Source organism: Kogia breviceps, chromosome 14 (genome assembly GCF_026419965.1).
Source record: "Kogia breviceps isolate mKogBre1 chromosome 14, mKogBre1 haplotype 1, whole genome shotgun sequence".
In the NCBI taxonomy this organism is placed as follows: Eukaryota; Metazoa; Chordata; class Mammalia; order Artiodactyla; family Physeteridae; genus Kogia; species Kogia breviceps.
In genome coordinates, this window is record NC_081323.1 from 52,630,443 (window position 1) to 52,655,253 (window position 24,811).

Here is a 24,811-nt window from a genome sequence, read left to right on the forward strand (position 1 = left end):
GAACAGTTCTGGGATCTACACGGTGAACTTCCTATGAAGAAACCTAAATACCCACAGCTCTCCACACCTCATTCTGTTCACTGCTCACCCACTCAGCTCTGTCCCCTCAGCCCAGAATCAGAGTTTCTTATGGACTCATCTTCTTGACTGGTCTTTCCAGAATTCATTTGTTTATAAAATATGCCCCTCAACAAACGTGTTGATATCTGCGAGCCTGGTCCTATGCTAAACACTGGAGATTGGGAGAGATGAGACGCAAGACCATGGGGAAATGTGTTATTGTCAAGCAGAAAGGCAGGAAACAAATTGTTCCCTAGGAAAAAAATCATATTGCTAGTCAGCATGGCGGATTGAGCTAACTCAGATAGGTACCCACCTCCTGCTCCAAATATGTGAGGATGCTAACTGACATAATTTACTTTCAAATAAATAGCCAATTTCAAAGAAAAAAGTGAAATTCCCAGGTGGCAGAAAGGAAGACGGCATTCATCCTGAAGGTAAGTGGGTATTGAAGAAACAGTGGGCCCCCGACACCAGGCTTGGATACAGATGGGCCTCAGAGCATAGGGGCTAAGGTTTGAATGCCCCCAGGGAGACAGGAGACAGCCTCAGTGCCTTTGAAGGTAAAAACAAAGAATCCCCTGGCACTTGAAAGAAAAGGCTGCTTCTGGGTAAAAAGATTAGAGGAAAACAAAATATTAGCTGTAGTTGCTTCTGGGGAGGGAGTTCGTGATGTACAAAAACTCCTTAGGAAGAAAGAAGTCCTGAATTTTGGAGGGAGGAAGAATGGTCAGGAAAGCCTTCCCAGAGGAGGGACTGCTGGATCTGGCTTGGGAGAGGTCCAGCCTTAGCAAGTCCGAGCTGCCAGGGCCCGCACTTGCCATCAGAACCCATGTCTCTTGCTTAGTTCTGCTTCCTGGACTGCCTTTTCATAGCAGTGCTTCCAGGAATCCCTGTCCAGGTTTCTAACCAATCATTATAGATAAACTTTCTTTCTCTTGCTTTTTGCTCTCTGGTCCTTTCAATAAAAAAACATTTATCCTCACACAGATCTTTAGGTCAGCTGTAGTTCAGCTGATCTAAACGGGGTTCAGCCAAGCAGCTCTGCTTCAGGTTGAGGATTGACTGGGCTGGACTGGGCTCCTGTGTTGATTGGTTTCAGGTTTGCTCCATGTAGTTACTTCTGGGTCCCATGCTGAAGTTGCGGCAGCTACCCAGGGCATGTTCTGGTGGATTGCTGGGATACAAGAGGCCAAAGGACAGACACCAAGCCAGAGAGATCCAAGAAGCTGTAAGAACACCAAGTTTATACACAACTAGGCATATCATATTCAGAATGCTAAAACAGAAGACAAAAATCTTAAAGGCAGCTCAGAGAAAAAAATGCCACATTGCATACAGAGGAAGCTTAGAATTATCAGAGACCATGCAAGCTAGAAGACAATGGAGTGACTTTAGTGCTGAAAGAAAAATAAAGCAGTCAATTTAGAATCCTATACCCACTGAAAATATCTTTCGAAATGAAGAAGAAATAAAGCTTTTTCTCAAAGAAAAACAGGAAATATATTGCCAGAAGAAATATTAAAGGAATATTAAATATTAGAGGAAGTTCTTCAGACAGATGGAATATGATGCCAGACAGAAACTTGGATCTACACAGTGAAATTAAGAGTACTGGAAATGGAGTAAAAGTAAATTTTTTAAAAAAATTTAATTGCCTTAAAAAAATAATTGAAGTCTAAAGTAGGAGGTCATCAAACTTTCTGTAAAGGAGCAGAGAAATAGTTTAGATTTTGCAGGTTATATGATCTCTTGCAAGCAATCTACTGTTGTGGCATGAAAGCAGTCTTAGACAATAGGTAAATGAGCATGGTTGTGTTTCAGTAAAACTTTATTTATGGACTCAGATTTGGATTTCATATAATTTTTATGTGCCGCAAATTATTCTACTTTGATTTTTTTGCCAATAACTTAAAATTGTAAAAGCCATTCTTAGCTCATGGACCATACAAAAGCAGTCAGTGAGCTGGTTTTGGCATGCATATGGGTCATCCTTTGGTGGCCCCAGGTCTAAAGCAAAAATACTAGCAATGAATTGTGTATTTATAGCATACGTTAAAATTTTAAAATGTGAATAAATGAATTGTGATATATCCATATGATGAAATAGTAAACAATAAAAAGTAATAAACTTGATATGTGCAACAACATGGGTCAATCTTAAAATAATTATGCTGAGTGAATACCAGACGAAAAAGACTACGTACATTCCATCCATATAATATTCTAGAAAATGCAAACTAACTAGTAACAGAATGTAGTTAGCAGTTGTCTGCAAGTGTGAGGTGAGGCAGGGTTCCGGGTAGAAGGGGAAGAGAAGGAAGGATTTCAGAAGTGAAGCAAAGCATGTGACAACAGCATGGAGAACAGAAGGGAGGAAATGGGAATCTACAGTTGTAAGGTCTTTTATACTATCCATGAAAGCAGGATATTTGAAGCCAAATTGGTTAATTTAAAATGTGTATTGTGAACGCTAGGGCAATCACAAATTAATCTCCACCTCTTGCCCACTCTCAGTCCCAGGGTTTGGGGACTTTTCTTGGAAATGCTGAGACAAAGACGATTCAGCTATATTTCACACGGTCAGATGTAGAAAGTATGTGAGAGCTGGGGCTGCCAGCCATATTATGAACCCAGGGCCTGTGGGAGAATGCAGTCAACATGAAGAAATGGTCAGCTGAGAGATGGGACACAGAGGGGCAAGAACTTTTCAGTTGTGAGCCAGTGAATCTTTTTGCCTGTGCTTTTTTCTGGGGGGTTGGGGGGTAAAATTTTCCGTCACTTGCTGTTTAACAAAATACCACAAATCGATAAAAGGCCTACAGGAGAATATCTGCTGCTTTGAATTTCTCCAGGTAAGGCCTGCACCTTCTTTTATTTATTTTTTTTAATTTTTTTTTTTTTTTTTGCGGTACGCGGGCCTCTCACTGCTGCGGCCCCTCCCATCGCGAGGCACAGGCTCCGGACGCGCAGGCCCAGCGGCCATGGCCCACGGGCCCAGCCGCCCCGCGGCACGTGGGATCCTCCCAGACCGGGGCACGAACCCGCGACCCCCGCATAGGTAGGCGGACTCCCAACCACGGCGCCACCAGGGAAGCCCTGCACCTTTTAAAGAAGCCAACGTTTTTGGCACCAGGGACCGGTTTCATGGAAGACAATTTTTCCACGGACCAGTGGGGAGGGATGGTTTGGGGATGATTCAAAACACATTAAATTTATTGTGCGCTTTATATATTACAGTGTAATAATAGAAATAATGAAATAATGATACAACACCATAATGCTGACAGGAGGCGGGGCTTAGGTGGTAATGTGAGCAATGGGGAGCAGCTGTAAATACAGATGAAGCTTTGCTCGCTCACCCACTGCTCACCTCCTTTTGTGCAGCCCGCTTCCTAACAGGCCATGGACCAGTACCGGTCCGTAGCCCGAGGGATGGGGACCCCTGTTTCAAAGGACTTGATCGATTAGGTCCACCCAGGCCAATCTTTCTTTTGACTACAAGTCAACTGATTTGAGACCATTACCTCTGCAGAATCCTTTCATCTCTGCCATATAACATCACTGGAATCATGAGACAGATCCCGTGATAGTCACAAGACCTGCCCACACTCAAGCAGAGGGAATTAATTAGGCATGTATACCATGGGGTGGGAATCTTGGGGACCATCTTAGAATCCTTCCTGCCAGAGTGACCTAAGATGCCCCTGTGCCCTGTACTCAATCATGAATCTCTTGGTTTCTGGGATTTTCCATGTTCCCCCAGATTACTAGGTTGCTCTCTGTCTGACCTCTTTTCACTTGGCTTTGCAATTGCCTGGTTACTTGTCTCTTTCCCTTTAGAAGTTGAGCGACTCAACATTTGTCACTCTACGGCCCACCTCATAGCCTAGCACTGGTTTGGGCCATAAACATTTGTATGGATAAGCGGAGGTGATTCTTATCGGAGAAAAGGATTAATCTAGATGACATCAAAGACCACATTCAATGTTAAAAAATTCTTTAATTCACCCTGCTGACTCCATCCAGTCCAAACTTTGAATATGGTTTAAGAGGTTCTAACTTGTCCCTGCACACTTCTCTGCCCTCACTAGTGTCAAAGTTTACTTTGTCTTTCATGCTGTGCTATAAGAACACTAAACCCCTTGTAGTTTCTAGACTATGATTTGCTTTCTGTTAGCTTCAAGATGGTGCCTGTGCTATTTTCTGAGGCTAGAATGCTCTTCCCTACATCAGCTGACCTACATCAATTAACTACAAATGTTCAAAGGAACTTAATTGACTAAGTTTATTAATGGTACTGTTACCAACCCAAACTTGGGTCTGCTTGCCCGTGCACAGTAAAGCCAATCTACTGACACCACTTTGTGGTGAAAGAAAGTGCAGCATTTATTGCAGGGCGCCAAGGAAGGAATCCAGGCAGCAGGTGCTTAAAAGACAAATTCCCTGATGGGTTTCAGGGAAAGGTTTTTAAAGACTGGGTGAGGGAGGGGGGTTGTGCAGTGCTTGATCAGCTTGTGGACATTCTTCTGATTGGCTGGTGGTGAGATGATCGGGAATCAACATCATCAACCTTTTAGTTCCAACTGGTCTATGGACAGCACACAGTTAACTTCTTCCACCTGGTGGGGGTTTCAGTATCTGCAAAACAACTCAAAGGATATGGCTCAGAATATTATCTACAGCCCTTGAGGAGGAACTAAAGGGCCTTGACTTTGTTCAATAGCTAAACTATTATTATTTTGTCTCGTTTGACTGTTTTCCTTTCTTTCTGTATTTTTCTCACTTCTCAGATTAAATTTATTTTTTGGAACTTGAGGAAGGCCTAGGAGGCTAAAGTTTTTCTACAGACAAGGGGCAGGCAGAGGACATGGTTGGTGGGTTGGGGGCGGTGGCGGGGGGGTCTGTCCTGGGAAGGGCCCATAGGGTCCTGCTCAGTTACAAGTACCAAAGTGATTGTTACAATTTACTAGATTTATGAATGGAATTGTAAAATTTGTCAGTTGAAGGAAAAATAAGGTTTGGGGATTTCTAAATTTAATACATTGAGTATTCGTTTTAAAAAGCAAATGAACTTCAGAGTCATTTCTGCTCATGAATGCTACCCAGAGGACATAAAAGAGGACTTAAAATGTGATGGTGGACCATGGAACCTGAATGAAACCAAGACGGGCCAGTCATAATGGGTTCCATGTGCTAGACGCTTCAGGATAAAGAATTGTCATGGTAGGGGTCATCCAGCAACCAGAATCATGGGAGTTTCAGTGAGGGGGGCCTAGCATTGGAGATTTAAGAGGTGGGGCAGTTTCTGGCCACAACGATAGGGGTGTGACCAAGGGAATGAGTGGCCTATTGACGAGAAAGGACTGCATTGGAGAAGAGGCCGTCAACGACCTGATAAGACAGATGCTCATTTTGGATGAATGGCCAGTTTTGTACAACTCAAAGGGAATAATGCTTACATAACCCTCCATGTGAACGGCGCCTTTGGCATTGTGCAGTGCGTAATCTGCATAATCGTATGCGATGGTTCTGCTAAACCCTGAAGTCACCAAGTACGATGACAGGAGTACCTGTGGGGAGGTGAGACAGCAGGTAAAATTTTTGGTAAGCAAAAACAGAGTGAACAATTGTGGAGTAGTTACTATATGCTTGGTAGTGTTCTAAGCACTTTCCCAAGAACTCTTGTGAGTTCAGTACTTTTATTATCATCAGTACCATTTTACAGATAAGAGAAACAAAAGAAATGATAAAATCTGCTCCTGAACACATTTCTTCAAGAGTGCCACGCTCTGCAAATTCAGTTGCAACTAACTATCCGGGGCGCGCTCCCCGCGCTCTTCCTCTCACCGCTTAGGGCGCCTGCGCGCCGGCTCGGGTGACCGCCGGCTGCCCCCGCCGCCGCCCGCCCGGCGTAGCGGGGTCACGTGCTGGCACGGGGCGGGGCCCGCGCGGGGACGCCTGCGCGCCGCGGGCTGACCAAGCCGAGCTTACCCTGCGGAGCCGGCGCTGGATCCCGCCGCCGCTGCCTCGTCTTCTGTCGTCTCCGCCGCCAGCCGGGGCTCGGGCCCGGGCCCGGGCCCCCGGGACATGGCCGTCCGGAGTGCGCAGGGTGACGGTCCCACCTCCAGCCGCTGGGACGGCGGCGCGGGGAAGGCAGGTACGGAAGCCGGCCGGGGCGCCGGGGCGCCGAGGAGCGGCCTGCGAGGACGGCCTGAGGGACAGGGGCGGCCCGAGGGTCAGGGGACAGCTGCCGGAGGAGGGGGCCGGGGGACCCGGGGCGACCGCGCGGGGTGCGAGAGAGGAAAAGGCTGAAGACCCGGGTCACGTCTGAAGTAGAAGCGATCCTGGAATTGGGGGTCAGCGGATGCTGAGGGGACCGGAGGAACCCTGGCTGAAGACCCGCTCCCCCAGTGGGAAGGACGGGGCGGGCGGGGGCCCCGCGTCCCACCTCGTCGCATCTGGAGAGGAGAATTGGGTCTCCCTGAGAACCGAGGCCAAGCCTCGCCCTCGACCGAGACTGTCCGGCCACGTCCGCAGGCTCTGGGGGCCGCCTCCCTAGTGGTCAGGCCGGTTTCCCAAACTTCATTCATCGGTCGCAGTCTGGAGTGACGCGGTGTCCGTGGACCACATATTTCTTTTAACTACCACGAAATTCACCCTTTAAAGTGTACAGTTCAGTGGTTCTTAGTACATTTTTACAAGGTGGGGCAACCATCGCACTGTCTTAATTCCAGAGCATTTCTAATGCCAAAAAGAAAGGCCATCATTCCCCCGGCCCCATTCTCCACAGCTCCTGGCAACCACCAGTCTACTCTGTCCCATACTGTGCCACCTATTTTAATGTTTAATTGTGTAAAAAGCGAGTCTCTCTATTTTTTATACTGTCTTATACTAATTTCCATGAAATAATGGTTTCGTTGTGCGCTATGTTTTCAAATATGTTTTACATACAGTTAATAAATGGAGAAGACTAAGGTAACTTTCCCACTTTTCCATCTTCTGGTGGGTGGTGCCCATAATAGAACCAACCACTTATTCAACCCACGTTTTGATGAAGCACCCGGTTATTCACATTTTGTTTCTCTGGGTTCATTTTGTTATTGCCCTTTTCTCCTATTCTAATGCTGCATGGAAATGGAGCTCATTCCTCGTATTACTCCTCTAGGCCCTTTAGCCTTGTAACCCTTTGCTGGTGTTTGTATAACATCTGTCCTCATGGCATAATAGTCATTGCCTCAAGTGGTATGGGTCTTGTGACATGATGTAGTGTAGCTGTGCCTAGGTTTCGAGACTTTATCCTTGTTTCCTTGATTTTGCTTCTTTGGATAAGTGGGAGGAATTTAGAGATGAGAGGGGTTTGTTTGTTTTTCTTGTTTGTTTTGTTTTTAATCATATAGGGGAATTGACAAAATTACTAATACTATTAAGTCTCTTTTGTAGAGGTTATGATTAGATTGGTTTACTCTCTAGAATATTTTTCTCCATTTTGGGGGTAGTCTTTCTTCATATGCGCTTGTCTTTATTTTTCAGGTAGTTAATGAATCTCTGCTAATTTGGGTACTGTTTGTTGTAACTAATTAGTACCTCCAAAAACAGAGTTTCTTTTATTTTGTTTTTAATAGGAACCTTACTCAGAGTAAGGTAAGGTTTTCCTCTCGCACTGTATTTCTCTGGTACAGATATGAAGTTAAGGCATAATTTTTTTTTTCAAGCATAAATTTTTAAGTTAATTTCCAATGTCAACATCAGGAGTTCAAGGGGTGGAGCAGGGGGTGTCTGTCTGGGAGGATTTCTTTCTGACTTGCTCTTTCATTGTTTTGATTAAGGCTAGCACTGCCTATTTAAGTTTAACTTCTGTTTAAAGTCTGTAAAGCTTTCTTGACATGCAAGCTTAAACCAAATAATCATTATGGAATTTTATTCTTGCGCATAAGATTCATTTATTAAGCGTGTAGATCATTTACCTGATCTAGGTCACTGATGTGTATTTTGCTGATATGGAAAAACTTTGAGAGGAAGCATAGCCAGTGCTCATTTTTAGCCATTGTCCTTTCCTGTGTATTAAGTTCCCCAAGCCAGATGCTTTTGAAGATACCTGTTGCTCTAAGGAAGCAGAAATCTCTACCTGAGTTCCGTAGCCAGAATAGGGAGAGGTTTGAGACAATAACAGACTCAGCCATCTTTATCTGAGTTGTTAAGAACTACTGTTTCAGTGCTCCTTATTTAAATGATCATTTTAATGGAGAGCAGGACAAGTAGTACCAGTGTCATTCCTTTTTCCTTTGTTGAATGAATTACTTTTCAGGCAGCAGGGATTTATTTATAGCAGTGTCTTATATTTTGCAGCCAGCTCTAGATTAGTCATTTCATTCTGTCGTGGTTATGAAAGCCAAGACCTTTATTATAAAGAAATTTGGAAAATATCAGCTTTGGAATATATAGTACATCTCCCTTATAAGTGGAGCAATTAAAAAATTGGAGAAGAAAGGATTCAAGGGGATTTGAAAAATGTGGGCTTTTATCCCAAGCCCAAATATCGCATTGTCAAGTCCAGCAATGTGTCCTACCCCAAAATCCATATGTAAAATTTATCTTAAAATAGTTAGACATTAATTTTAACCTTTTTCCAAGCATCCCAAGAATAGCTCTGACTTTCCTCTTTCTGAAGTGAAGAGGATATGACGTGTAAATTAGTTGTTCATTTGAGACTCTGCAGAACCTCTTCTCCCTCATTGTGTAGTCTAGCAGTTGAACTCATCACTATGTAATTTATACATCTCTAGCTCACTTGAGTTTGCTGTTTTCTCCTCCCTTTTTATGTCACAGTCAAAAAAGCCTGTATGTACGTTAGGTGCAATGAAATATTTGTCTGTGGGTGTGGCACGCGTAGGAGTACCTTCTTCATCTGCCACTAACATTTAATTGCTAGAATATGGGATTGAGAAAGGCGATATTGGGGTCTGAACAGACAGCCACTAAAATCCACAATTGAGTAGCATTCTACTCTGGGAATCACCAATACCTTTAGTAAAAGGTCAAAGTGCCTACAAATCTATGTAGAGTTTTCTGGTGTGGATATTCTTAACAGTAATATGGGAAAAATAATGCCATTTACTATAGGCCAGTTTTTCCAGAGGAACAATAGCGAAGCTAAATTATTTGTTCTATTCCGCTCGTATGTGTTGAGTTTCCACAGAGCATCAGAATCAAGATGATAGTAGTAAATTTTGAAATGCAGGATTTAAGTAGAATCCAAACAGTTTTTAGAGAAATAAGTATTGGAGCTGTGGCTTGGGTTCAGAATTAGTTAAAATTTTGGCATATTATTTACCAAAACCTACTGGAAATCCAGCTGGTTGCAAACAGTTTTATTTCCTCCAAGATATAAACAGTGGTTTTCCTTTTCCCCCAGGTTGCTGAATAGCTTAAGTGGAAAGAGGGGTAGTGTGGATATATGTCTTAAAAAATTGAGGAAAATTTTCCATACTTTTAGGAAATAGGTTAACAAGGTTTCTAAATGTCAGTTACCTCAGTAAATATTTAGTATTACCATTTAAGTGTTATTAATTTATGATGTGTAGAAAGTACAAGAACACTCTAAAAAAATTTTTTAATATCTGATTTTTTTCTTTGTTGGAAATTAATTCAATTCCTGCTCATATTTTGTCTCAGCCTATGTTGTTATATGAAGTCTTTTCTGTTTTCTGTGTCTCAGTGATCCCTCTTTGGAAACATACAGGCTTCTCTTCCAAAGGATGGCCGTTTGACCCAAAGTAAAATCCCTCTCTGTCTTCCCCTTCAGTGGAGGATAAATCCAGTTCAGACTCTTCTATTAGCTGCATTTACTGCAGTCCTTCCAGCCTCTCCTCCTTTACCTAACACTTTAGCCTCTTGGAATTTTTCTGTTTTCAGGGCATGATGTTTCTTTAATGTGACAAGGTCTTTGCACGTACTCTCTGGAATGCTCTCCCTTCAGCACACTCTTCCATGTGCAATCTTTTCTTTAGGGAGGTACCACAATATATTCTTGGTGAAGCCTTTCCTGATTGCCTCAGAAGTAGTTATTCTTTCCTCTGGGTTTTCATGATTCTTCATGGTTCTATTATATCATGTATAATAATTAGGTCGCTCCCTACTGTGAGCCTCTCAAGGGCTGGGAGAGAGTCATATTCATGTTTTTATCCCAGTATGGTGCTTATTACTAGTAGTTGCACTTTAAATGATCGACTGATAAATGAATGGATAGATCAATGGACAGATGGATGGATGGTAAGACACGCCCAAGCCAAGAACTTGAAGCACTTTGTAAATAAACATTAACCTACTTCCACTGTTATTCCTCTCTAAAGCCTAACCTACCTTCCAGTGTTATCTTCCACTTTACATTAACTCCAGTGCCCTGTACCTAGTATATGCTACATAAATATTATTTTTTTAAAAATTATTTATTTATTTATTTATTTTGGCTGCTCTGGGTCTTAGCTGCAGCACACGGGATCTTCATTGCAGCATGTGGGATCTTTAGTTGAGGCATGCGGGCTTCTTAGTTGTGGCATGAGGACTCTTACTTGCAGCATGCATGCAGGATCTAGCTCCCCGATGAGGGATTGAACCCCCTGCATTGGGAGCATGGAGCCTTACCCACTGGACCACCAGGAAAGTCCCCATAAATATTTTTTAATGAGTTCATTTACTGTTAAATGAAAGGGCCTGTGTTTCTGTCTCCACGCCTTTCTTCTGCTCTCCTCCCAGCCTCTCAGAATCCTCCCCTTTCTTTTTAAATTGCACTCTTCAGTAATGCATTCTCAGATTAGCCTGACCCACAGCTGTCTGAACTCTTGGTGTCTGCACATACCTTTTTTGGGCAATTATAGTGCAGTGCTTTGTGACATCTCTTTGGTGTTGTCTAGTTTAACTTTTCTTGTGTTTGCTGTTCCCAAAATCAGCCATTCTGCATGAAAACTCTGATAGCTTATTATTACCCCATTATTTTAAATAGAAAAATTATAATATGATGCATATTAACCATAGACTCAACCAGTCTCCTAAAAAAGTAATTTAAACACAGCAAAATGCCTGTGTATAAATAAGAGACTACCACATAAGGATATAAGATGCTTAAAACAGTACTTCCTGATCATCAGTAATTAATATGGTTTTTGAGAAACCGTTGCTTTGTATGCAGTATCATGCCTCTCTTACCACTAGCCACACTGGAGACCCAAGTATACCCTTTGACTTTCTACTTTTGAAAATATCTCCATGTGATTCTGGTGTTTTACCAGTTGTATTAGTGTGTAACCGGAGACTTTTTCCGCATGTGGTTTTGTTTAAAAAAGTAATATTGAGGACTTCCCTGGTGGCTCAGTGGTTAAGAATCCGCCTGCCAATGCAGGGGACATGGGTTCGAGCCCTGGTCTGGGGAGATCCCACATGCTGTGGAGCAACTTAGCCCGTGCGCCACAACTACTGAGCCCATGTGCCACAACTACTGAAGCCCACGCTCCAGAGCCCATTCTCTGCAACAAGAGAAGCCACTGCAATGAAAAACCCACACACCGCAACGAAGAGTAGCCCCCATTTTTCACAACTAGAGAAAGCCTGTGGGCAGCAACGAAGATCCAACACAGCCCAAAATAAATAAATAAATTTATTTTAAAAAGAGAGAGAGATATGTATGCTCTGTAAAGTTTAGCATTAAGAAAGCACATCATTCTATTAGGAAAAACTGTTAGATATATCTGAATGTACTGAGCATTTATTATAATTGTAAGTCCTTTTTTGTTACTTATCTCCTTAGTGTTTTGCACACTATGTGCTAGTGAAATATCGGTAGATTGACTTCAAATATACCTACCTTACCTCAAACCAAGTAAGGAGATTGAGCCCTGAAGAGAAAATGTACAAATGCTGAATGTGTGCCTAATGCCCTTTTCCCTTCTGTTTTGCAGACTTTAATGCCAAAAGGAAAAAGAAAGTGGCAGAGATCTACCAGGCTCTGAACAGTGATCCCACTGATGTGGCTGCCCTTAGACGTATGGCTATCAGTGAAGGAGGGCTTCTGACTGATGAGATCAGGCGGAAAGTGTGGCCCAAGCTCCTCAATGTCAACACCAATGATCCACCTCCTATATCAGGTAATTAGGGGTGAGGTGCTGTGAAGGAGATAGGAGGCAGGGAAAAAGAATGCCAGGCTCTTTGATTTTTATGCTCATTTCAAACCAAGAGTAGATGAGTAAACACCTAAAGCATTTTAGGATATGCTTGAGCCTACTCTGAAAATAAGACCAAACTGGTAAGTAGAATTTTAATAAAAAATGGAATGAGTTTTTATTAGGTAGGTAGGTAGCTAGCTATTACTGGCTAGTTAGGGGAGTTTATTAAAAATGTATATTCTGGGGCTTCCCTGGTGGCGCAGTGGTTGAGAGTCCGCCTGCCGATGCAGGGGACACGGGTTCATGCCCTGGTCCCGGAAGATCCCACATGCTGTGGAGCGGCTAGGCCCGTGAGCCATGGTCGCTGAGCCTGCGCGTCCGGAGCCTGTGCTCCGCAATGGGAGAGGCCACAGCAGTGAGAGGCCCGTGTACCACAAAAAAAAAAAAAAGAAAAAGAAAAAAAAGTATATTCTGGGAATTGCCTGGTGGTCCCGTGGTTAGGACTCCATGCTTTCACTGCTGAGGGCCTGGGTTCGATCCCTGGTCCGAGAACTAAGATCCCACAAGCTGCACGGCATGGCCAAGAAACAAACAAACAAAAACGTATATTCCAGTTTACATTCACTTAGAAGTGGGTTGTAGGAATATGTATTTTACCAAGAATCCCACCTAATTCTGACACACATGGACTGCATTTTGAGAAACATGGGGCTATGGGAAGAGATAATACCTCTACGGTCCTTATAAAAACAAAAAAACTTTTTATGAGGAAATACTAAGACCATTTTGAATTCTAAAATTCTGTAATTCTATGAAAAACTGTTACAGTTGGCCCCTCCAAGTCCAAGGATTCAACCAACCATGGAACATATATATTCTGGAAAAAAAAAAAAACCTCCAGAAATTTCCAAAAACAAAACTTGAATTTGCTGTGCTCTCCAACTATTTACATATCATTTACATTGTATTAGGTTTTTAAAAAATTTTTATTTATATTTTATTTATTTATTTTTGGCCACATTGGGTCTTCATTGCTGTGCAAGGGCTTTCTCTAATTGCTGTCAGCAGGGACTACTCTTTTCTGTGGTGTGCGTGCTTCTCATTGCAGTGGCTTCTCTTGTTGCGAAGAATGGGCTCTAGGTGCGTGGGCTTCAGTAGTTGTGGTGCATGGGCTTAGTAGTTGTGACTCGCGGGCTCTAGAGCGCAGGCTCAGTAGTTGTGGCACACGGGCTTAGTTGCTCCATGGCATGTGGGATCTTCCTGGACCAGGGATCAAACCCATGTCCCCTGCATTGGCAGGCGGATTCTTAACCACTGTGCCACCAGGGAAGTTCTGTATTAGGTTTTATAAGTAATCTAGAGGTGATCTAAAATATACGGGAGCTGTAAAACAACTATACCTCAATAATAAATAAATAAATAAGTAAGTAAGTAAGTAAGTATATGGGAGGATGTGCATGGGTTATATGCAAATGTTACACCACTTAATACATGGGACTTGAGCATCTGTGGATTTTGGTATCCTTGGGACCAGTCCACCTCCAATACCGAGGGGCAACTATACTTATTTGCAAGACCCATGTAGTTAAAAAAAAAGTTCCTTAGAATACAGTGCAAAATACAAAAGAAAGTACAGCAAAACAGTGAATCCACTTTGTCATTTATTCACTCCACAGAAATTTATTGCTTTCCTGCTATGTTTGGCAAAAGTCCTGGTGCTGGGGATTCTTTCATTCATTTGGCAAGTACTAATTGCACTCCTAATGTGTGCCAGGTACTAGAGATGATTAAAACAGCCTCTGCTGATAAAAAGTTCACAGTGTTGTGGTACAGCCGAGTACATGGTATTTTTGTTTGTTTGTTTTATTTTTTAGTATGCCTATTTTATGTTTTTTTAAAATTTATTTATGGCTGAGTCGGGTCTTAGTTGCGGCATGCAGGATCTTTTGTTGCAGCGCTGGTTTTTTCTTCATTGCATCACACACGCTCTGTTTCAGCGTGCAGCCTTGTCTCTAGTTGTGGCTTGCAGGTTTTCTCACTCTAGTTGTGGCACGTGGGCTCCAGAGGGTGAGGGCTCTATAGTTTGTGGCACTTGGGCTCCATAGTTGAGGCGCGCGAGCTCAGTAGTTGTGGCGCGTGGGCTTAGTTGCCCCACAGCATGTGGAATCTTAGTTCCCCGACCAGGGATCAAACCCACATCCCCTGCACTGGAAGGAGGATTCTTTAACACTGGACCACCAGGGAAGTCCCGGAGTAGATGTTTTAAGTTGCCCCTTGTCATTATCTTTGGAACCCAGCTGCCTCAGAGCAGTGATCTTTTTGTTGGAAGGAAAAGGCATTGCTATATTCACACTCTAAATCCTGAGATGGTGTTCCGTCAGATTCCAAATTTCCCATATCTTTATAAGATGAAGTCTGTATATGCGGAAGTATTGTACAGGCTCCTCTAGTAAGTTTTGATTTTGGTTATGAAGGAAATGTACACTTTTATATATTTAACAGCTAGAGACTGCCTCCTTACTTTCATTTGGGCTTAACAACTGAACACAAGTACTATCTCCTGTTTGCAGTGTCTTAGTTTTAGAATTGCAGGGTCAAGAGAGGTTAGGTTCTTTTTTATGTTAGTTTATCGTAATACTCCTTTCTAAACAGCTCAGTGTCCCCTAGACTTTACAGATGTTAGAGTTTTTCCAGTGGTCTGTGGTTTCCACATTCATGATCTTATTTGATCCTTACAGTAATCTGAGAGGTACATATGGAAGGGAGTAATCCCCATTTTACAGATGTGGACTTTGAAATTCAGAGCAATTCCCGGTGACACACAGTAGCAGCCTGCATGCAGCTCCTGGCCTCCTGACTTCTCCTCTGCTGCTCTTTGCACTCTGTAGCCTCCTGGGTAATCTGTGTTCCCTCCTCTTATGGTCATCATGACTTGTGTGAAACAGCGTATTTGGAACTAAACCAGGGATTCCTCTCCAAATGTTGTATCTTGAGTCATGTCCCCCTTCAAGAAAAGCCCAAGTATGTCTTTCAGGCCTTTTATGTCATGCCAGGATGTTTTGCTCCTGATGTGGCTTCCCAGACATTCTTGCAATAACATGTTCTTTTTCCTTCAATAGGGAACGACCTACGACAGATGAGCAAGGACTACCAACAAGTGCTCCTGGATGTCAGGCGGTCTTTACGGAGGTTCCCTCCTGGTGAGACGCGCTCTCGGTCTTCCTGGGTGGGGGGTGGGCAGGTGGCTTCTGTCCCAGTTGCACTTACTTTCCTGTGTTGGTGCTTGCTTGTCCCAGGAAGCTTCCATCCCAGCACAGAGCGTGACCACACGCAGGACCTCCTCAGGGACCCATTGTGCTCCCCATCTGCCGCGTCATTCTTTCACTGTCTCAGTCAGTTCAGAACCCCATTGTGAAGGCCTGAGCCTAAAATAATGTCTTTTGGCCTAGAGGTGGTGAATGAGAGAAGAGGGTTCTTTCCCCTTCAGAGCCTTAGAGGAGACTTTATAGGGATTGCTAGAGCCATCAGTCTGGCTTTAAAGAGCAGATTGGTTTGGAAGTGGTCACTGTAACAAGAACTATTAATATCTTCATTTATACATAGCGGTATCTTGCATATACATATATTGGGGCCCTTGGACTGGAAGGAAGGCCAATCACTACATGTTTTAAGAGTCTGTTCCTGGGCCTTCCCTGGTGGCGCAGTGGTTGAGAATCCGCCTGCCAATGCAGGAGACACGGGTTCGTGCCCTGGTCCGGGAAGATCCCACATGCCGCGGAGCGGCTGGGCCCGTGAGCCATGGCCGCTGAGCCTGTGCGTCCACAGCCTGTGCTCCGCAATGGGAGAGGCCACAACAGTGAGAGTCCCGCATACCGCAAAAAAAAAAAGAGTCTGTTCCTAAAATTGTCTCCCCATTCCCAGGAATAATGAGAAGAATGACCATCGTCTCCACTTTCACAATGAAGGAAACTGGCCGGCAAACCTCATCTGTTTCTCTTCCTTTGGCAACTCCACCTTAGGTCCATGAAGAGAGGAGAATTGCTAGAGGGAACAAGAGCCTCTAAACCCATTTTCTCACTCTTCTGAACCCATGCTCTGGCATTGGATTTTGTCTGTTAAAGGACCTCTTTCCTGCTTGCACCCTTGGTTCCTGGAAAGGCTGTTGTGATTCCTTTGTAGCCAGTAGCCTGCCATCTTGGTTTTGATAAACACATATGCCTATGGTCCATTCCCCTTTTCCTATCCTGCTGGTCTTGAGGAGACCACATAGGACAGATGCATTCCATATTTTTCCCTAGGTAACCTGTTTTCCCTCTGAGCCTTTTATTCCTCTCCCATCTATGTGACGTCAGTCTATGATATTATTCTTGTAGGTTGAACTTTCCATGTGGTTTCATATTTTTTTACATTCACGTTCTTCTGAGCTTAGCTGACCTCTTTTATACTGAAAATTCAAATAAGGTTTACTTTTTTTCTCTCATTACTTTCATTACTTTACCTATCCATAGTAGTTGGTTTACTCCATGTTCTTTTTTATCTTTTAGAGTATGCCTTTTTGAGAAGGGGTGGGTAAAAACGGGCAAGAGATGAGCTTCACTCTTACCTAAAAACCTTTGTTCCATTTAGTCTGGGCTCTTGCATTAGCTGTTTTCTCTCACAAGATCTGTTTTTGACTGGAAAACCTAATGGTGTAGGAAAGCTGCGCCGTGTGCCGTTCTTCTAAAACAGATCATGAGGCCAAGGGTTGGCATTTTTATACTAAAATTCAGATGAGCTGAGGAGCCACACTGACCGCTGCCAGAACTAGATGCGCGTGCCAAAAGGCCTCCCGAGACAGTCTCTTCTGTTTCCAGTTGCATCTTTGGATCAGGGAGATAGTACTTCCTGTGATATTTAGTTTGTTTCTGAGGGGAACATGCATCTCTTACATTTTTTGTTTTTATATAATTTCATACCTACAGAAAAGTTGCAAAAATAGAACAAGGAATTCCCCAGGTGGCTTTTACACAGATTTTCTTATATGTCAGCCTTTTACTATATTTACCTTAGTATTGCTTTCTCTCTCTCCTTTGTGGTACACACACGCAAATTTTTTTCTGAACTATTAAGAATAAATTACACACGTGGTGCCCCTTTATCCCTAAATATTTCAGGGTGTATTTTTTTAAAACACGGCTCTTATTACATAATCACACTTAAAATCAGTAACACATTGACAGTATTTACTGCTGTCTAGTACAGATTTTATTCAGATTTCACCAGTTATTCCAATAATGTTCTTTATAGGAAAAGGAGATACAAATTCATGCATTTTCCATTCAGTCTTCATATCTCTTTAGCTTTCTTTATTCTGGAATAGTTCCTTTGTATTTTATGACAGGCCAGATATTTTATAAAATCTCCCTCAGTTTGGGTTTATCTGGTGTTTCCTCCTTTTAAGAGTCAGGTGATGGGGCTTCCCTGGTGGCGCAGTGGTTGAGAGTCCACCTGCCGATGCAGGGGACATGGGCTTGTGCCCCGGTCCGGGAGGATCCCACATGCCGTGGAGCGGCTGGGCCCGTGAGCCATGGCCGCTGAGCCTGCGCGTCCGGAGCCTGTGCTCCACAATGGGAGAGGCCACAACAGTGAGAGGCCCGCATACGGCAAAAAAAAAAAAAAAAGAGTCAGGTGATGAACTCGTGATAGGAATTCCACCGAAGTAGCGCTGAGTTTTCCCTGCAGCACGTCAGGAGGCACGTGCTGTCCACTAGTCACACTACTAGCAGCGTGACCTGTGGTGACCTGGGTTTTAAGATGGTGTTGGTTGGGTTCCCCCACTGTAAGGTAGCCAGTCGTGGCTCTTTCCTACATGTCAGGCAGTATCAACAGTGTGTGGATCTTGAATGTGTTGCCAAATTGTTGTAATTTATTTTATTTTATTAAACACTTTCTCTGCTAATATCCACTGCTGACCATCTTCCTAACCTCTGTGTTACTAGGCTGCTTGCCATGTTCAAGTGCATCTCCCCTGTCCTCCCCTCCCCAGGCATGCCAGAAGAACAGAGAGAAGGGCTCCAGGAAGAACTGATCGACATCATCCTCCTCATCTTGGAGCGCAACCCTCAGCTGCACTACTACCAGGGCTACCACGACATCGTGGTCACATTTTTGCTGGTGGTAGGAGAGAAGCTGGCAACATCCCTGGTAGAAAAATTGTCTACCCATCACCTCAGGTACCAGCACAAAGCAGCATAAGAGGGTGGTATTACTCCTCAAGTCCCCCTGGGGATAACTCCTCAGCCCATTTCCTAGTCAGTGTTTTCAGTGGTTTGAACCCCACTCCACCCTACTGCCCCTAAACCCTGATCCCAACCCTGATCCCAGTATTTGGTCTGACCAAGCTCATTGAATTGTCTCCTTCTAGGGATTTCATGGATCCGACGATGGACAACACCAAGCATATATTAAACTATCTGATGCCCATCATTGACCAGGTGAATCCAGAACTCCATGACTTCATGCAGAGGTATATACGTGTCTACATTTATGTGTGTACATACACACACACCCCTCTTCAGCTTTCTCCTAGCCTTTGTTTATTCTTCACAAGTGTAACTCAATTGCATCATCGTCTTACGTTGATTAGTGTTAGTTCTTCCGAGTTGTCCTTTCCAGTTATCAGCAGTCTGGATAATTCAGTTCTGTACACAGTCTTGGAACACTTTTTGGGTGCTGTGCTTTTGGGGGGATAGAAGAGATGTCACAGCCCATGCCCTTGAGGAGTTTACATCTAGTGGAGGGAGGTGGACAAGGTAAGTACACCAAGGTAGACTTTGAGGTTATTGCTGCAACAGAAGTACAGAGTTCTATAGGATCCAGAGGCGAGACAGACAAGGCCATCTGTGGGTTGTTTTATTCACCATATACCAAGGAGAAGAAATACTTCTTTGCAGCTCTCATATGATTTTTCTCTTCTGTTTAGTTGGAAATGTGTCCTTGGCCAATGCCTGCCTCTCTTTAAAAAAGAAAGAAAAGGCTGTGTTTTAAGGTGTTTCAGTCACCTCATGTTAACTGTAAAATTAATACAGTTGTGTTTTCAAGCCTGAGAATATGTGCCTGTGCCCCCCAAAGTATGGACTTTCTCAGAAGGAAAATGGTGGTGTAGTTCTCTGAAAACAGCTAATTCTTGTTGCTGTAGTTGACTTTCCTGGCCATTAGGAGAGCACCCAGGGAGATAAGGCCACCAGGACCCTATTGTGGTATTAGTGTCGTGATGTTGGGTATATTGTCAGGACTTTCTGTGTTGTGAGGAGAAGATGCTGAATTTGTAGGTGGCTGAATTTTCCAGAAAACATGTTTCCCAAATGCTTTCTTCACACAGCACTGAGGACAAAGAAGGCCCAGGGAGGGGGAAGGGATGACTCAGCAGGGAACCTAACGTCTGGACTTCCTTGCTCCTAGTGCCGAGGTGGGGACCATCTTTGCGCTCAGCTGGCTCATCACCTGGTTTGGGCACGTCCTGTCTGACTTCAGGCACGTCGTGCGGTTATACGACTTCTTCCTGGCCTGCCACCCGCTGATGCCCATTTACTTTGCAGCTGTGGTAGGTACAGACCATGAGCCAGCAGCTTGGTGTGCATCCTCAAATCCAGCTTGATCATGTTCCCTAAAGGGAAACCTGGTGATTATGGAAAGATGCAAAAGACAGCACTTCCCCGGGCTGGCGTCTCTGGACACTGTTCTGTGGAATGTTAATGGGAGAGTCATGGGAGAAAAAAATGTTCTGTGTAACAGTAAGTTTGGGAACTGCTAGTTAAACAGAATTGTTAGATTTGTTTACTGCTTGATTCTTCTGAACCTTTAAAGTGCTCCTGTGCATTGTGAATCATCAGGGTTTCTGTTGACAAATCCTGGAGCTCGTACAACCCCAACTCTGGGTTTAAGAAAAGAAAAAGTGTGGCATTATGATTGAAAGTTGAGATGGCTTTTAGTCGGGGTTGAGGGGCCCCAGTTATTAGAGGGGCCTGAACCATCAGGTATGAGAGTGGAAGGTGGGCACTCAAAGCACTCTTCATTGTCCTTTAAAGGGAGCAAGACCATTCTTTCTGCTGTTTTGAACCATTTCTTCTGTGCTGGAGCTAGGAATCTCTAGTAATCCTTCTTCCTTCCTCCTAAAAGAACCTCCTTCATTTAATTGGTCAGCCTTTTACGTCTTGGGGTGGAAGTTTGCCTCAGCAGGAAGGGTTTGCCCAGTGGGAAAAGTGCTCAGATATGTACATCATTACTTCCTAGATGAATACAAGAACTTGCTGAACTTTTGGGGTGAGCCCTGTTTGGTACCAATTTAAATTCACCTCTAAGGAGAATGAAATGAAGTGGCCAAGGCCTTGTGTGTTCTGGTGTCTGATGCAAGGCCTTGCTCCCCACAGATCGTGTTGTATCGAGAGCAGGAAGTCCTGGATTGTGACTGCGACATGGCCTCAGTCCACCACCTGTTGTCCCAGATCCCTCAGGACCTGCCCTATGAGACACTGATCAGTAGAGCAGGAGACCTCTTTGTTCAGTTTCCCCCGTCCGAACTTGCTCGGGAGGCAGCTGCCCAACAGCAAGCTGAGAAGTGAGTGGGGCCACGGCACCAGTTGAACAGGGGTGTTCGTTAGTGAGCAGAAATGATGGAAGACTGTGTCTGGTGGGGACGGGGCTGGGAGTGGTGTTTTCAGAGACCTATGCTTATGCTAGTGGAATCCCCACTTGAGACTTCATGGGTCTTTATAAGAAGAGTTTTCTGAGCAATGGATGTCTCTGCCCTCAGCCTATTTAATCTAGTTTTTTCCTTTCTTCTCTCATCCCATTCCCTTCTGTCTCCTTCTCCTCTGCAGAACGGCAGCCTCTACCTTCAAAGACTTTGAGCTGGCGTCAGCCCAGCAGAGGCCTGACATGGTACTGCGGCAGCGGTTTCGGGGACTTCTGCGGCCTGAGGAGCGAACAAAAGATGTCCTGACCAAACCAAGGACCAACCGCTTTGTGAAGCTGGCAGTGATGGGACTGACGGTGGCACTTGGAGCAGCCGCTCTGGCTGTGGTGAAAAGTGCCCTGGAGTGGGCCCCAAAGTTTCAGCTGCAGCTGTTTCCCTAAATGCCTGAGAAGACACTTCCTCTTACATGACATCAAGGTCTCACCCTTCCATGGACAGATTGGGAGGGGGTGGAATTTCCTTTATTTAAAGGGTTTCTGTCAAGGGTTTTCTATTTCTGCACCCTTCCCCCCATCCGTGGATGCCTTTGCTTCAGAGGCCAGTAGCAGAGCCTGAGTGACGCCGGGCACTCGGGTCCTGAGCACAGAACTCTTTCTGCCTCACAGTGGGCTTCTGAGTGGGCTCTCTGCTGCCTCCTCTTGTGTTGAGGGAAGTGGGTTTCTGCAGCTCCTGGCTGCCTTTGGAGCTCGCTGGGCCTGGTCACTGGGGAGCATCTTGGCTGCTCGTAGTAAGCTGGACCACTGAATGCCCTCCTGGCAGCTCCTCCCATTCTGACTGCTTCAGCCAGACAACGAAGGACGGAGCTGCTGCTGAAGAAGTCAGACCTTGGAATGAAGGCGAAGGGGCAGAGAAGGCCAGCCTGGGAGCAAGATTGGCCCCCTTTTAAGAACAGCTCCATTAGCTGGTCAGAAATCTAAGAGACACATGTGAACTAGGTTACTAGGTAAATCCTACCTATTTTCAGCCTAGAAATCACTTGGGCATTTCCAGTCAAACAGGAAGGAATGTTACATTTTAGGGCGCAGACATAGGCTGGTTGTTGCCTGCCTTTTTTTTTTTTTTTTCTCATTATTCTCTTCCACAAGCCACATGACGATGCATATAAAAGACACTTTTACTACTATTTTTAGAATTACATACACCCAACATGTAAAGTACCCACACTTTTACAGTAATAGTTCCTTCATGGAAAAAAAAAATCGTTCTCATCAGAAGGATGGGCTTCTAAAACCCTGAAGTTTCCTTTCTACTCAATTATTTAACATTTCACTTTAGTCCGAGTTGCTGTTGGAAACAGCCCCACACTTCCATAGTGCCCACTTCTCCAGCTTCCCTTCCTTCCCTCCTGTTTTCCTCCAGTCACCCTCCTACTCCCAAATAGGCATCCACTCACAACCTTGGCTTTGTTTTTTGGGTTTGACTTATCTCCTCAACTACTGGTCTCTCCTTCCTGGTAGGAAATGTCACTGGGAACTTGTCAGCACCCAGAAAGGGACAAACTGCATCCTGAAGCGTGTGGTGGGAGCCTGGGATAGCCAGCTTGAGGCTTCCTAAGGACTCTCCAGGTCTTAGAGAACAAGATGGATATTCACTTCCTCTGGTACAGCTTTTCCTATAAGCGAAGCCAGGTTTGTTTTAGATTAACTGTGGCTTGAAAAAAAGTGCCTTTTGCTGCTTTGAAGAACTGGGGTGTATAGTATGAAGCAGCCATGTACTTTTATTTTCCTGGTCTGTTGCTGGCACTGTTCTCTCTTGGCAGGTGTTTTCTTAAAGTAAACATGCCAGAAGCACTCCACCACACCACACCCAGACCTCCACATCCTCCCCATATGCCCACGGTGTGCAGAGTGGTTAGGAGAGGCATCTGTCTCCACTGAGTTACACTAAGCACTTTACGACCAAAAAAAGCTCAAAGTGGCAGGTCATTCTCCATAGCAGGAGTCCCACCTGGGGTTAGCATGATGTGGATGGATTAGTCTAGAAAGCGGTAGATTTATCAGGACAAAGGAAATTCCTCCAGGATCTGGATGATGTGACAGAAGTTCCCAGTCTTCTCCCGCAACAAGTTTGCCCTCTTGTCGTCTTTCCAAATGGGCAGCATTGGCCCCTCCTGCCACAGGCCCTTGGGCCTGTCTGTAAATACTGAAGGAATTGATGGGGAAGAGGAAGGGAGGTGCATGTGATCAGGGTCCCAAGGCCGTGGCTTTTGGGATCCCAGGAAACAGGTGGCATTGACTTTTGTTGTGGCCTAGGAAGGAGAAAGTTCATTTGTTTTATAGCTTTTCTGACATCAGGATTATCCCCCTGCCAATGAGAAGAAAGCATCTTTTTACCTTCAAGTGGTTTACTATTCTGTAAGGAATATGTGTAAATATTTTGTACAGAGCCCTGTATGAAATAAACAGCCATATGTGGTTACTAATCTCTTCTGTCATTCTTTCCTTGTTGGAGTGGCTTTAGCTTTAGACATCTGGCCTTGATGCTCCCTCCCTTCCACCCCTGACCTGGAGATGTGCTGTATCTGTGGACTCCTGGTTGGCCTTGACTTGCCCAGAGAGCTTGGACAGTACCTGCAGTCCTGTTTCTGTTTTTCCTGAGGCAAGAACCCATGTTGCCTGGGTTCACTGTTTCCTTAGCCCAGAGGGGAGACGTAAGGGGGCTGAAGGCTGAGCAGGCATCACTCAGCTCCCCGACCGTGTCCCACCACCAGAGGCCAGCTGCCCATGCTGTCCTTTGATTTGACTTGTGGAGGACACAGGGCTGGCCAGGACACCGCCCTGCCTCTGGGAACTCACCAGAGAACTGCACTGAAGGAGCAATTTGTTTTCAGTGGCAGTTTCATAGTTGATTGAATGTAAAGAGAATTTTGATAAATGGAAAACTGAAGGAAGGGTATGTGTGGTGAAATAAATATTTGGGTTTTGTCCCCACTTCCCCTGAAACCCTTAGAATTTTCTGAGTGATAGGAGTGTCTTTTGTTGTTCATAGTGATTTCCTTTTGATTCCACCTGAGTTTATGCTAATGAAGTGAGTTAAGGTGGGACTCCTGGATAGCCTCAGGATGGCACAGGTCACCGGAAAGACCAAGTGATTAGACAGTGAGAACTTGGAGCCCCACCACTGACCTCCTGGGAGGGGAGGGGAGGCTGGACATGGAGCACTGCAAAAACTCGATTCAGAGATCGGGAGAGCTGCTGGGTTGGTGCACACATCAAAGTGCTGGGAGGGTGGCATGGCCTGAGGGGGCTTGGGAGCACTGCACCCTCTTCCCCCTGTTCCTTGCCCTATTCATCTCTTTTATTTGTCCCTGAGTTGTGTCCTTTATAATAAATCAGTACATGTAAGTAAAGTGTTTTCTTGAGTTCTGTGAGTACTTCTAGCAAATTATGGAAACTGAGAGGGTTTTGTAGAAACCACTGAACTTGCAGTTGGCCAGGCAGAAGTGTGAATAGTCTGGGCACCCCATTTGCAGCTGGATCTGAAGCGGGACAGTCTTGTGGGACTGAGCCCTTTCACTTGTGGCAGCAGATGCTAATTCCAGGTAGTTAGTGTCAGAACTGAATTGAATTGTTGGACACTCAGTTGGTGTTGGAAATCAGAGAAGTGGTGTCAGAAGATACTGCACAACACGAAAGCCTGAGGGGAAATTAGTGTAAAAATAATAGCTGAATAACAAGTGTGGGTGTTTTGTAGAAAGATGGAGTGGGCAATGTTAATGGAAGGGTACTTGGGGCTCAGGCCATGGAGAGCTTTGAGCTCTGTGGAAGGGAGTTCGGACTTTCTGTAGGCAGTTTGGGGGATGAGGATGGGCCATGACCAAAACTGGGTTTGGAGAGAGTTCCCGGTGACATGATGGCAA

At 44.6% G+C, this 24,811-nt stretch overlaps 1 protein-coding gene and 1 long non-coding RNA gene across 3 annotated transcripts; one reads left to right on the top strand and one right to left on the bottom strand.

The window, feature by feature from the left end:
* Positions 1-4,334: 4,334 nt before the first annotated feature.
* Positions 4,335-6,196, bottom strand: LOC136792573 (uncharacterized). The gene is made up of 3 exons (XR_010836526.1): positions 6,055-6,196; positions 5,523-5,633; positions 4,335-4,701 (listed from the first exon to the last, which is right to left on the bottom strand). It is a non-coding gene; the product is annotated as an uncharacterized lncRNA (long non-coding RNA).
* On the top strand, positions 5,966-23,370 carry TBC1D20 (TBC1 domain family member 20). 2 transcript variants are annotated; one of them, XM_059039157.2, is made up of 8 exons: positions 5,966-6,220; positions 12,015-12,200; positions 15,338-15,418; positions 18,244-18,430; positions 18,622-18,723; positions 19,659-19,800; positions 20,627-20,814; positions 21,077-23,370. In XM_059039157.2, the coding sequence occupies exons 1-8, from the start codon at positions 6,151-6,153 to the stop codon at positions 21,330-21,332; spliced, it is 1,212 nt and encodes a 403-aa protein (XP_058895140.1). In that variant the 5' UTR covers positions 5,966-6,150; the 3' UTR covers positions 21,333-23,370. The 2 variants fall into 2 exon arrangements, with proteins under 2 accessions (XP_058895140.1, XP_066869142.1); XM_067013041.1 differs by lacking the exon at positions 19,659-19,800 and having other exon boundaries at positions 6,029-6,220; positions 18,622-18,691.
* The last annotated feature ends 1,441 nt before the right edge of the window (positions 23,371-24,811 follow it).

Coding starts and splice junctions, on each gene's coding strand:
- TBC1D20 (XM_059039157.2), top strand. CDS start 6,151: ATGGCCGTCCGGAGTGCGCAGGGTGACGGTCCCACCTCCAGCCGCTGG. Junction 12,201..15,337: donor TGATCCACCTCCTATATCAG/GTAATTAGGGGT, acceptor TTCCTTCAATAG/GGAACGACCTACGACAGATG. Junction 18,724..19,658: donor CTCCATGACTTCATGCAGAG/GTATATACGTGT, acceptor CCTTGCTCCTAG/TGCCGAGGTGGGGACCATCT.